Genomic DNA, 14,245 nt, shown 5'->3' with positions numbered 1-14,245 from the left:
ATTATCACTAATAATATGTTATTAACATCATAAATAACATGATAATAATGCCATGTCATATGCCAAGCCATAAAATATTTTGGCTTTATAAATTTAAAAAAAGTTACTTGGCTCAGCTCTTAGATATGCTTCCTATTAAATTTTCTAATTCTGTTTGAAAAATATAAGCATTTTAAAATTATCTGGAATAAAAAGTAATGCTGTTTACCTTTTTCTTATTCATTATTAGGTAAGAATTCTCAATGCCTGTGGTTTTAGTGTTTTGTTGACCAGTTATACACACTCTGCTGTTGACAACATTCTTTTGAAGTTAGCGAAATTTAAAATAGGATTTTTGCGCTTGGGTCAGACTCAGAAGGTACATCCAGATATCCAGAAATTTACAGAGGAGGAAATTTGCAGATCAAAGTCCGTTAAATCTTTAGCTCTTTTAGAAGAACTCTACAATAGTCAAGTAAGTATAAGTATTGCATAATAATGCTGACAGTAATTTTTGTGGCCAGAATAAGGGGAATTTTCTAGCACTCTGGAAAATTCAGTTGCATTGACCAAATTTGCACGTGATTAATTCATATAAACCACAGGACCAGTTTACTAATTTATTTGCTATTTGCTTCTGAACTGAAATGAGGTGTTTGGTTTATTATTCAGGGATTCTTACCTTCTAGTTTAAAATAACCTAGTAAAGGAAAACTGTTTCTCTCTACTCACAACACTTCTGACACTAACAATCTGAAGTTAGTGCAGACTCCACAGATGAAGGGCTTTAAGGGCGAAGTCCCACAAGATTGCCCTCTACTTCAGTTCTCATTTGTAAGTCTGGGCTTCCTGTGCTTTGTCTGAACAACCAGCTATAAATCAGATTACCATGATCCCCTCCTTAAGTTCAGTAATTTACTAGAATGGCTCACAGAACTCAAGAAAATGCTTCACTTACTATTACTGGATATATTATATAGGATACAATTCAGGAACAGCCAAATGGAAGAGATGCAATAGGATAAGGTACTCAAAAGGCTCCTGGAGCTTCTGGCCCGCTCCAGGTAAACCACCCTCTAGAGTTTTTGTTCTGTTCCACAGGTCTGTGAGACTTGTTTATTTTCTCCCCCAGTATTTTCTCTCCGTTACTCAGACTGTAATTTCTATTTTTCTTAAAACTTTAAAAAATTTTTTCAATTATAGTTGACATTCAATATTCTATTAGTTTCAGGTGCACAACATAGTGATTAGACAATTATGCCATTTATGCCATGATCCCCGATGAGTCTGGTACTCACCTGGCACCATACACAGTTATTACAACATTATTGACTGTATGCCCTATGCTGCACTTTACATCCCCATGACTATTTTGTAACTGCCAATTTTTTACTTCTTAATCCCTTCATTCAAGCCCACCAATTATTTCTTTTTCTCCAAGCCCACCAATAATTTCTATTTTTCTGTGGCTCTGTTCACTGATTCTTTCCTTTGTCCCCTGCTGTTGAGCTTATTCTGTGATTTTATTAAATTTCAGTTATATTTTCAGTTCTAAAATTTCCATTTGGTTCTTTTATCTTTTTCTTTGCCGAAACTTTTTATTTTGTTGAGACTTTCTATGTTTTCATTTGATTCAGATGTGTTCATAATTGCTCACTGAAATATTTTTATCGTGCTGCTTTAAAATCTTGGTCATATAATTCTAACATCACTATGTCATCTTGGTGTTGCTATTTGTTGATTCGTGTTTTTTCAGTTAGTTTGAGATTTTCCTGGTTCTGTGTATGACGAGTGATTTTGGATGAAACCTCAGCATTTTTGTGTTATATTATTTAAAACTTCTGTTTTAGCTGGCTTTCTCTGACACTACTTTGGTAGGGCCGGAGGGTATGCCACCTCATTACTGCCAGGTGGGACTTGAGTCCAGGTTCCCCACCCCGCCTCTTAGCACTTATGGTGGGTGCCCCTTCTTACTGCTGGACAGTGAAGGAAGTCTGAGCTCCTCAAGCAGTCCTCACTGACATTGCGGGTAGGGGCTTATTACCAGTCAGCAGGGGTGAAAGTCCTGGCTCCCTCCTTGGCCTTCTCTAAACTATACCCTGGTAAGGTATTGAGGAGCCTTATTATGGCCTTAGGACAGCAGAAGTCTGGGCTCCCCATCTGGCCTCTGCTAGGGATAGGGGTGAGGGCTCAGTGTTTTCCGTGGTGTTTGGCTAGAGTAGAGTGGTTCTTATGTAAGTTTTCTGTCTACTAGGCTTTCCCTCTCCTGTTCTGTTGGCTTTTATTTGTTGGAGCTTTTTTTTTGGTCTGTACACATTGGTGTTCTTGGCTTGCTGGCTTCCATATCTGGGCTATATAAGGCAAAAAGAAAACTTAGGGAACAAACTAGTGGGATATTCCTCTGGTCCCAAGATTCCTAGCTTGTCAACCTGTTCTCCACCTTTCAGATTTCTTATGTTTGTTTTATATGTAATGCCCAGGGATTTTAGTTGTACTCTATGGGAGAAGTAAGGAAAAGTCCTGGTTGACATTTTGAAAAAACCCCAACTTGCTGCCTCTTGAGTGTTTCAGATTTCTATTTGGAAATACCCAAATTTGAGCATTGTTATAGTGCTTGGAAGATTTACTTGACTTTTTTCAATTTGTAGTAAAAACATTAATTTTTTTGCATGCTATAAATGTTTCAGAATTAAATGATATTGGAGGATTCCTGTTATTGGGGACAAAAAACTTTTTTTGGATCTTTTAACTTCAAAAATGGGAAGAACAAGTTATATTTCTTGGACATACTAAATAACTGGTCTGTTTTATTTGTGTTTAGCTTGTAGTGGCAACAACATGTATGGGAATAAACCATCCAATATTTTCTCGTAAAGTTTTTGATTTTTGTATTGTGGATGAAGCCTCTCAAATTAGCCAACCAGTTTGCCTAGGGCCACTGTTTTTCTCACAGAGATTTGTGTTGGTGGGGGATCATCAGCAGCTTCCTCCCCTGGTGCTAAACCATGAAGCAAGGTAAACAGACATTGAAGTTTTCATTTTAAACCAGATTCTTTTTAAGGGACAGTTACAGTACACTGATAAGCCTGAATTTGTGTTGACAGAACTCTTGGCATGAGTGAAAGCTTATTCAAGAGGCTGGAGCGGAATAAAAACGCTGTTGTACAGTTAACTGTGCAGTACAGAATGAACAGGTATTTGTAACAGTGTCAGCTATGAGAGATTTTCATGTTTGTTTTCATCTACCAAAACTAAAGTTATTTTTGTAATTCCCTTAGTAAAATTATGTCCTTAAGTAATAAACTGACATATGAAGGAAAGTTGGAGTGTGGATCAGACAAAGTGGCCAATGCAGTGATAAACCTACCTAACTTTAAAGATGTAAAGCTGGAATTGGAATTTTATGCTGATTATTCTGAAAATCCTTGGCTGATCGGAGTATTTGAACCGAACAATCCTGTTTGTTTTCTCAATACAGACAAGGTAAAAAAAAAAAAAACAACCTAACATTTTCTTCAGTTTTTCTCCTTTTATTATTTAAATTTCTCAGTTTTCAGTAGCAAATGCTTCATTAGAGCTAATGAATTAAAATTAGTGTTCTTCATGTATTTAGCTGAGACACAAAAGAATCTTTTTTGGGGGGGGTGTTGGGGGTATCTTGGGGAGGAGGTTTATTCTGGGGATTGACAGACGTCAAAATTGACTTTGAAAGTAAAGCTAGAAAGTGAACTCAAGTGTATAATTACATTTCCTAGAAAAGAAACTGGCCCTGATACTGTCAAAGGGCTCGGGTTTACAAATGGACAGAAGATACGATAAATTGATATTCTTTTAAAGACCTTAAAAAAAAAGACTATTTTCTAGAGCAGTTTTATTTAGGATCACAGCAAAATTGAACTGAAAATACAGAGATTTCCCATATACCTTCTGCCCCACATATGTATATGAAAACGTCTTTAGAAACTTGTCATTAAACAAAAATCTTCACTAGGGCTTTAAATGACTTGACTATTATTTCTAGGAACTAAGAACAAAAGTTCGACCCTATATTCCTACAGTTTCTTTTATATAGTGTTTCTTAGCATTGATTTGGCAGTCTTCACATAAATTCAAATAAAAATATAGTGGTCAATTATATATATGCATGTTACTCTGAAATAATGGTATCTTTTGTTTTGATGGTTGGAATCAGCTGCTTGTTAAAAATAGGGCTTCACCATAAGCACCCTGATGGAATTTTCATTTTCTTATGCATTGTCCTAAGCATTTCAGGTTGAAGAATTAACACCTAGGGACAGGCAGCCTCTGGCAAATTTATTCAAGTAAACTGATCTCACAAATGACTGCTTTTACAAACCACAATTTCAATTTATTAGTTATAATTTACAATTATTTACCTCACCAATGACCACTCAGATTCTTTATTTTTGCTACTTCAGCTTTCCTCTTTCTTAGCTTCAGAATTCCAAATAAGTTGTATTAAAAACAATCATTGCCTTAGCCGGGGTGGGGGCGGGGGTGGGAAACGCAAGGCTCATATCATAATAACAGTCTGGGCCAGAGAGCTGTGCCCTACACAACTAGACTGAGAAACCGGAGTGTGTGTGGGGGGGGAGGGGTACGTGGAAGAAAGGGGGGGTAATCAAGATTACTTAGGGATGATGTAGGAGCTAAATAGTCCTTGGAGAGTTTTACCAGGTGTGGTAGAACCTGGGGAACTTTCATCTGTTCCATTATTTGTATAAAAGGCAACAAAGACATAGAAAGAACACAGATATTAGAGCCAGATCTAAGTGCGATTTTCTAGTGCCATGATTTATTGTGAGGCCTTGAATAAGTTACTTATCTTTTCTGGCCCTTGGTCCCTTTAAATGGGAGATAACAAAGTAAACCATGTGAACCCAATATGTGGTCGGGTTTCATAGAGAGATTTTAGTCTGAACCGTAGCATGTTTAAGGTGGTTGCCTCTGGGTGGCTTTCTGAAGGTAAAGAATCTCATTCATTTCTGTTAATTTGTTTACCTTCAACTGTTAAGATGAAGATATTTTTCATCTGTCCCCTCAATCAGTACTACAGTCTCGATGGCTACCTGTGTACTGATAGTACTCTTAACTTCAGAAATTGTTTTACAAGCAGGATGTATATTTTTCTGTTTAGGTTCCAGCACCAGAACAAGTTGAAAAAGGTGGTGTGACCAATATAACAGAAGCTAAACTTACAGTTTTCCTGACCTCAATTTTTATTAAGGTAATTTAGAATTTAATTTTGAGGGCTAATTAATATTAGCAGGGTAATAGAATTAATATTAGTGCAGAGTAACAGAATGTTAGAATGCAAGGAACTTAAGATTAGCATTAATCTTTGTTTATTAAGATTGTTTTTGTTTCTTTGAGAAAATTTATCTGAGACATGTGATGTTTTATAATGGCATTTTCGGTTTCCATTTAGGATAACTTTTTGTAACATCAAATAATTCTGATTGTGTCAGTATATGCTGTAGTCAGTATGATTGGGGATTGGGAACTTCATTGTAAGGGATAACAGAAAATGAAATGTGTTCCTTTATACTTTTTTTTGTATGGCAGCACTGTTCTAGTGGCATGAAAACCATTATACTGCTACCAACCTCTAAAAATCAAGGGAGCAATGTCTGAGGAATGTATTTCATCTCAGGCAATATGGATGTAGCTTTAGAGCAAATTCAATAATTGTATTTACTCCTTGCCGATAGGAATATCTATTAAATTGCGTGCATTATGTAGTAAACATTTAATTTAATAAATTTAGTAAAGCTTAAATAACAAAAATCAGGATTTTTCATTTTAAATTGTCTCCTTTTCTGTTTAGGCTGGATGTAATCCCTCTGATATTGGTATCATTGCACCATACAGGCAGCAATTAAAGATCATCAATGATTTATTGGCACATTCTTCTGTTGGGATGGTTGAAGTTAATACAGTAGACAAATACCAAGGAAGAGACAAAAGTATCATTCTAGTATCTTTTGTTAGAAGTAATAAAGATGGAACTGTGAGTCAATTGTATTTTCTGCTGATTTGTCTGGGACATTCCCCCCCCTCCTCCCTTTTTAAAAAAAACTTGTGGTAAAAACACAGAACATAAAATTTACCATCTTAACTATTTTTAAGTGTACAGGTCGATACTGTTAAGCATATTCACACTGTTGTGCAACGGATCTCCAGAATTTTTTCGTTTTGCAAAATTGAAATTCGATACCCATGAATAACAAATCCCTAATTCCTTCTCCCTCCAGCCCCTGGCAACCACTATTCTGCTTTCTGTCTCTTTGAATTTGACTCCTCTAGATATCTTATGTAAGTGGAATCATATAGTATTTGTCGTTTTGTGACTGGTTTATTTCACTTAGCATAATGTCCTCAAGATTCATCCATGTGGTAGCATGCGTCAGAATTTCCTTTGTTTTAAAGGCTAAATATTTTATTTATACATTCACTCATCGACAGAATTTGGATTGTTTCCACCTCTTAGCTATTGCATTTGGGGCATTTTAAACATAAAATTTTCCTTAGATATACTTTCAGATTTATAGACAATTTCAGGTTTTGTTTTTTGTGTTTTTACCTCTCCTTGATTCATTTTTCTTGACTATGTGATGTTTTTTAAAATATACGTAGTAAAAAGTCTACCTTCTACACTGTTCCTCTTCTACTCAATTCTTACCCTCACAGATAATCACATATTTGGTTTTTTTGGATAAACTTTTATTAGAGTTTCCTATGTATATGCAAGCAGATAGGAATTCATATTCACAGTTCTCTCCTTCTTACACAAAAGGTAACATACATACTATTCTGGACTTTGCTTTTTCCACTTAATAAAATAGCTTGAAGATCTGTTCTTAGGGTTGCGTAGTTTTCCATTGTGTATATGTGTCATGGTGTATTTAACCATTTCCCCAGTCTTCTCTTTTTATAACTGTTACAAACAATGCTATAATGATGAGATAGCTCCATTTTTTAATTTTTATTGTATGTATTTATCAATTTTAAATTATGGCTAGGATATCAACCCAAGATAAAATATTTGAAGTTGGCATTGTGGTCAAGTTTTTCCAGCTGTCTAGATTTTTAAATATGTTGAATCTTTTTCTGCAATGTATGTTTCTAAAAGTAATAAAATAGTTCAAGACAAACTGTGTTCTTTGCCAGAACAAACTCAAATATACAAGAAAACTCAAATAATCGAAAATTGTATTTCTTTCAGCTTGGTGAACTCCTGAAAGATTGGCGACGTCTTAATGTTGCTATAACGAGAGCCAAACATAAACTGATTCTCCTGGGATGTGTGCCCTCACTAAACCGCTATCCTTCTTTGAGTAAACTACTTAATCATCTAAATTCAGAAAAATTAATATCCTTTTTGTTTTGTATATTGTCACTTTTTTTTTTTTAAAGATTTTATTGGGGAAGGGGAACAGGACTGTATTGGGGAACAGTGTGTACTTCCAGGACTTTTTTCCAAGTCAAGTTGCTATCCATTCAATCTTAGTTGTGGAGGGTGCCGTTCAGCTTCAAGTTGTTGTCCTTTCAGTCTTAGTTGTGGAGGGCGCAGCTCAGCTCCAGGTCCAGTTGCCTTTGCTAGTTGCAGGGGGCACAGCCCACCAACCCTTGCGGGAGTCAAACTGGCAACCTTGTGGTTGAGAGGATGCGCTCCAACCAACTGAGCCATCTGGGAGCTCAGTGGCAGCTCAGCTTAAGGTGCCATGGTCAATCTTAGTTGCAGGGGGCGGAGCCCACCCTCCAGGGACTCGAGGAGTTGAACTGGCAACCTTGTGGTTGAGAGCCCACTGGCCCATGTGGGAATCGAACCGGCAACCTTCGGAGTTAGGAGCATGGAGCCCCAACCGCCTGAGCCACTGGGCCGGCCCATATTGTCACATTTCATCATGCTATTTTGAGTACTTCTTATTTATGTACTTGTAGAAATTAAAACTCAGTGTCTTTTCCATGTGAATTTCCAGTATTTTCCATGAGCATATTTCAAAGATCTGATTCTACAACAGAGAGAAAACAATTCACAGTAAGTAATTTTAAGCAAAAAGTGAAATAATGAAGGTGATGGAAAAGGATAGTTTGTGGAGTGAGAAAGGGAGAAAAAAGGAACTTGATTTGTTGCCCTAGGAACAGAGTGCATGCTTCCTAGAATACATCTAGGAATACTGGTTATCCCTTCTGGTTCCTGTCACCCCAACTATAACTTTTTTAAAAAATCTAGGACAAAGCATTATATTTAAAAATGGGGAAGTATTCCTTTTTTCATATTGCAGTTTTTTTTTAAATAGATTATCTTTTTAAAAAATTATTTGAAGGTGTTAGGCTAAGATATATAAACCTTATTGTTTAAGTACATTATTATCCATAGAATGCCATAAAATTGTTTATATAATTTTTTAGTAGTCTTGTAAACCAAATTATACAATATTAAATAATAATGTCATAAATGTTTTATGTGATTCCATATTGTGTTAAATATATCTTCCTTAATTTATTTCACATCATTGATCTTCCATCAGGAGAACATGAAAGCCTTTGTCACATATTGGGTGATTTTCAAACAAGATGAAACACTGTTTTCCTTGCTTTTTTCATACTTGTATAATGATCTCGATTTTTCTATCACTTGTAATTTGGACAAGCTGTAAAATCAGTGCCTGTTTAGGCTGTGGAGATAACTTTTATCCCAAGGGTATGAAATGATATAAATGTACTCTCCTCAGAGTTCCAGTTTTTTGTTTTTTGTGGGTTTTTTTGCTTGTTTTTGGGGGGTATAATCTTGTTAAACATAAAGTTCTATCACCGTACAGTATTGAACACAGTATTTATTTTTAAGTCTAAAGTGTCAAGATTAATTTGATTTTGTATATTTTTATATTTTATTTGAAAGTTAAAGAAAATTGATTTATTGTTATAATTTAAGCACAGTCTTGTGATGATGAGAATATAGATGTGTTTATTTTCTATATTTTGAGGTTCCTGTCCAAAGGCCATTTATTATTTTCAATTAAATTCTGATTCTCTCTTGCTCTTCCACTTGTAATTTTCAGTATTCAGTATTCTAGAGTGGATTTTGAAATTTCTTCTTTAGAGAAGAAATTTTGTTTACTGAATTGATGACAAATTGAAAAGATATATCCCTATTTTCACCTGTTTATGTTCATACGCCCCTTTGTTTTGGGGTATTACTCAATTTTTCTTCTTTGTATAAAGATGTTTTATAAAACAGAATTGCCTCAAAGTACTTAGTTATGAATATGGTGACTGATTTTAACCTCTGTGTATCTATCTTCTGGGGGGAAATCTCTCACTTTTCTAAACTGTTTCTACTTCATGTTTTTAAAAAATTATTCCTTGAAGTTTTTATGAAATAAATTGTTTTCTACTGTTAGATCTTATTGTGTCAATTATTAATACTGAATAATAATTAAGTTCAGAGTCATCCAGCATTTTTTCCAGTAGTCACAAATGAAATATTGCTAATACTCTAAAGCTGAAACCAAGGTGTGTTGAAGGATTTTAGATAATTTCACTTTCTGCGTGTGATACGAATAAGAAAGTTTTCCTGGTTTAGTCATTGGTTGCTTCTCTACAGGTTTGTATGGCCTGTAAAGTAAAGCCCTATGGAAGAAGAACCTGAGGAGCAGTTCTGTACTTTTTGTCATTTGTGAATCTGTCTTGGTTACATGATGGTAGCCACTTAATTATTTGAAAGAGTTAGGATTCATTGTCTATGTATAAGGTGCTGTGAGTTGGAGGCTTGGAGTGATTGGAGGTTAAACCCAGACTGGGCACTCAAAGAGCAAATAGTGCAGTCAGTGTAAGTGTGATATTCCATGCCAAGGACTAAGACAGCAATGGCTGCCAATCATTACTGTTCCTGGGCCCTCACTTTGTTCAGTTCTGGATCAAAAGCACCCGTAGCCTCCTAAACAAGATCTTTCCTATAGTATGGAGCCTAGACTGATGACAGTGTAGCCATTCCAGTGGCCCCAGTCCTGAATCACCTCAGAGTTCCTGCCTCCTGACCTCTCCCTCTTGCTGCCGGCTTTGAGTCCTCGCCCTCCTTCTCTCTCACTCTCTAAAAGCAGATCTTTCCCAGTGCGCTCTGTTAGGTCTGGTCTTCTTGTCCCTCCTTGGACAGTCACTGGCTTCAACCATCACCTGTGTGGCTATTTACCAAACTTATACTCCATGCTATCTATCTTCTAAAATCTGGTTATAACTGTTTTCTAGTTGATGCCTTCAGAATCTTCTATGAGCATTTCAGACTCAGTACATATAAAATGTTAATTTCCATCTTCATCTAATGCCTTCCCCCTGTGATCCTTATTTTGGTTAACAACTCCATCTGCCTCACAGTTATCTGAGCTTAAACGTCTTGGCATACTTTTTTTTTCTTTCATTTTTCTCCCTTCTAATTACAGAGCAGTACATGATTTTAATGAGAATTTCAAACACTACAGATTTTAGAAAATTAAATTTCTTCATAATCTCATCCTTTAGTTATAACTACTATAGTTTGGTATATGTTGATCTAGCCTGGTGTTTAAAAAACAAAAATTACCACAACCCACAACAATACATTTTATGTCATGATAGCATGGATATGTATGTGTGTGCACCTGAACCAATAACAAAATATTTACATTTTATATGTGATACAACCTGATATTTTCCACTCCATTCCATTAAAAACAAAGCTGGTTGCAACCTATTAAAATTGCTTTCATGTCCCACTAATAGGTTGGAACCCATGGTTGGTAATAGAGGTCATTCTCTAATACTTCTTTGTATATTTGTTGTAACTATACTAAACCATGTTTGCTATTCCCCATATGTGTCTTTCCCTTTTCCCATTTATACCCTCAATCTAGATTTGTCTATTCCTCCATTACCATTTGTGCAACTCTACCCAGTCTGAAAGACTTTAATATACCAGCTTCTCCAAAGCGACTTTTCTGATGTTTTTTTCCTGACAGAAGAATTATTTTCATCTTTATACTATAATAGTACTTTATTCCTTTTTTTTAAGCAGCAGTAATATGTAACATGCTTTAAAATTTGCAAATCATTTTCACAGATGTTTTCTCAATTGAATTAACTCTCCAGATTACCTAGCAAAGATGTATATATTAGCCTCTGGCCGTGGGCAAGTCATTGCTAGAATCTAGGTATTTTGATTAATAATTCAGCAATTTTCCCAGGTACTACGAGTTCCCCATTTGGTGTTGCATACATTTTCTAGGTGCTATACAAATGTCCAGAAGCATTACAATTGTCATTATGAGCAAATCACATCTTGGACCAGCTGGAGCTGGCATGATGTGACAAGCTGCTCTACTTGGATTCAGGAGACAGCTTTGTTCATTAAAAAGATTGCCTGTAACTAATAGGATAGGCCTATCCAATTCCACTCAAGGCACCACTGACCCTTCGGTACTGGAACTCAAAATCCTGGGAAGTGTGAACCAAGATGGATGCAGGCGATGAAGTCTGTCTCCTGTCAGCTCTTTTATGGATACTGCTTTGGCACATAGTATAAAGATTTTTACATATACATATTTTTTTCTTTAGCTTACTTTTTATGATGAGCTTTAAAAAATTATGAAAATTTTCAAACATACATAAAAGTAGAGTAGTACAATGAACTATATAACTATCACCCATATTCAATAGTTAGAAGATTTTTGCTACAGTTGTTTTCAACATCCTTAAGTTTTTTCTTTGCTTAATTTTTTTCTTTGCTGAGATGTTTTAAAGCAAATTCTAGACATTTAATTTTACCCCCATACTTCAGTATGTGATGAGCTTTTAAAACATAGTATTTACATAAACATTACATGATATTTGTATGCTTAAAAACCTAGATTCTTGGCCGTAGTAGATCAAGGACTCAGAAGAGATTAAAATTCAACTTTAACCCTCTTAAGTATAGTTTAAACATAACACACCAAATTCCAAGGGGGCTAGACTATTCCACAAATGTTCATTTCGGAGTTTAAGAATCTGCCCTCAAGGGAGAAATGTTTTTTCCTTTAAATAAAGCTGGTTTGTTACTGAATTAAATTTCTTTCCTACTTGTTACCTATAAAGTCCCCGGGGAAAGCAATCTAGGATATAAACCTCTTTCCCCTTGTTCTTAGGGGTTTAGAAAATAATTATGTACTTAATTTTATTTGCTTTTCTAAAATGCACTTATAATACAAATGCACTTAAAATTCCTCCCTTTTCACCCTTCATTTGGAGAAGACAAAAATGAACAAGTCAGTCATATTTCAATATTTAACAGCAGGATAGTAGAAGGGGACAAGCAGACTTGTAATGAGTTTTAGACTCCTTGAAACACTGTAAAAATCTCAGATATATTTTGAGATTATGAAAATGGAGGCTGCCTTTGCAGTGATTCACATTCTGGCTCTGTCACTGAATAGTTCTGTGAATATGGGTAAGCCATTTAACCTTTCTGAGGTTAGTTTCATCTGCAAAATGAAGATAATTCTCCTGGAGTGGTTTTGAAAATCAAACGAGGCTTTGGCTTAGGACCTGACCTCCATATACATGCTGGGAAGACAATGGGGCAAGAATAATGGGCTATATATATGGGGAAAAAAGAAATTTGATCCTATCATGCTATTCACCAAAATCAGTTGTGAGTACAATAACAGGCCTAAATATGAAAAGCAAAACTGTAACGCTTTGGACCTTGCGTTCAAAGAGCATTTCATGAATTTGACTCCAAAGGCAATGGAAGTAAAAACTAAAATAAACAAATGGGACTATATGAAACTTAAAAGCTTCTGCACAGCAAAAGAAACCATCGACAAAATAAAGAGGCAACCAACTGAATGGGAGAAGATTTTTGCAAACAGTGCCTCCGATAAAGGGCTAATATCCAAAATATACAAGGAACTCATGAAACTCAACAACAACAAAAATAACCCAATTGAAAAATGGGCAGAGGACCTGAAGAGACATTTCTCCAAAGAAGACATACAAATGGCAAATAAACATGAAAAAATGCTCAACATCACTAATCATCAGAGAAATGCAAATAAAAACCACAATGAGATATCACCTCACCCCAGTCAGAATGGCTATCATCAACAAGACAATTAGTAACAAGTGTTGGAGAAGCTGTGGAGATAAAGGAACCCTCATACACTGTTGGTGGGAATGCAGACTGGTGCAGCTGTTATGGAAGGCAGTGTGGACGTTCCTCAAAAAATTACGAATAGAATTACCATATGACCCAGCAATCCCTCCCCTGGGTATCTGCCCAAAAAATCTGAAAACATTTATCCATAAAGACACGTGTGCTCCAATGTTCATTGCAGCTTTGTTTACGGTGGCCAAGACATGGAAACAACCAAAATGTCCTTCAATAGATGAATGGATAAAGAAGTTGTGGTACATATACACAATGGAATACTATTCGGCGGTAAGAAAAGATGATATTAGGAACATTTGTGACGACATGGATGGATCTTGATAGTATAATGCTAAGTGAAATAAGTCACACAGAAAAAGCAGAGAACCATATGATTTCACTGATATGTGGTATATAAACCAAAAACAACAAAAGAACAAGAAAAACAAATGAGAAACAAAAACTCATAGACACAGACAATAGTTTAGTGGTTACCAGAGGGTAAGGGGGGGTGGGGGGTGGGAGATGAGGGTAAGGGGGATCAAATATATGGTGACGGAAGGAGAACTGACTCTGGGTGGTGAACACACAATGGGATTTATAGATGATGTTATACAGAATTGTACACCTGAAATCTATGTAATTTTACTAACAAATGTCACCCCAATAAATTTAAAAAAAAAGAAACTAAAAAACAAAACAAAACTAAAAAAAAACCCTCTGTAACGCTTAAAAGAGTATCTTCAGGACCTTAGGGTAGGAGAATTTCTTAAACAAGATTAAAGCATAAACCATAAATTCAACTACATAGAAATTGCGACTTTGTATTTATCAAAGGTCTCCATAAAAAGAAAATATTAGTCAAGATACTGGCAACATATAATTAACACCAACTTATTATGTAAAATATTGAATAACTTGTACAGGCCAATAAGAAAAGATAAGCCAATAGAAAAATAGGCTAAAAACTTGAACAGTTTCTTTGCAAAAGTGAATCTCCAAATAGTAAACATAGGGAAAGTGCTGACTGTCATCAGTAATGAGATAAATACAAAATGAACCCACCATACAATCACCTAC

General features: G+C 35.5%; 1 protein-coding gene across 1 annotated transcript in view; it reads left to right on the top strand.

Annotated features, from left to right (window-relative positions):
- DNA2 (DNA replication helicase/nuclease 2) overlaps nucleotides 1–8,584 on the top strand; it is a gene marked incomplete at both ends in the record, with an annotated part of 37,494 nt that extends 28,910 nt beyond the window's left edge. The window contains 8 exons of the mRNA XM_081075427.1: nucleotides 230–454; nucleotides 2,801–2,994; nucleotides 3,084–3,173; nucleotides 3,258–3,462; nucleotides 5,138–5,227; nucleotides 5,828–6,010; nucleotides 7,226–7,372; nucleotides 8,516–8,584. Of these exons, the coding sequence (XP_080931553.1) occupies nucleotides 230–454; nucleotides 2,801–2,994; nucleotides 3,084–3,173; nucleotides 3,258–3,462; nucleotides 5,138–5,227; nucleotides 5,828–6,010; nucleotides 7,226–7,372; nucleotides 8,516–8,584 (1,203 nt within the window). The remainder of the gene's footprint in view (nucleotides 1–229; nucleotides 455–2,800; nucleotides 2,995–3,083; nucleotides 3,174–3,257; nucleotides 3,463–5,137; nucleotides 5,228–5,827; nucleotides 6,011–7,225; nucleotides 7,373–8,515) is intronic.
- Between the last annotated feature and the right edge of the window lie 5,661 nt (nucleotides 8,585–14,245).

Source organism: Rhinolophus hipposideros (genome assembly GCF_964194185.1).
Source record: "Rhinolophus hipposideros genome assembly, chromosome: 15".
NCBI lineage: Eukaryota > Metazoa > Chordata > Mammalia > Chiroptera > Rhinolophidae > Rhinolophus > Rhinolophus hipposideros.
The sequence above is the reverse complement of the archived record's forward strand: the minus strand, read 5'-3'. Positions and strand labels throughout refer to the sequence as shown.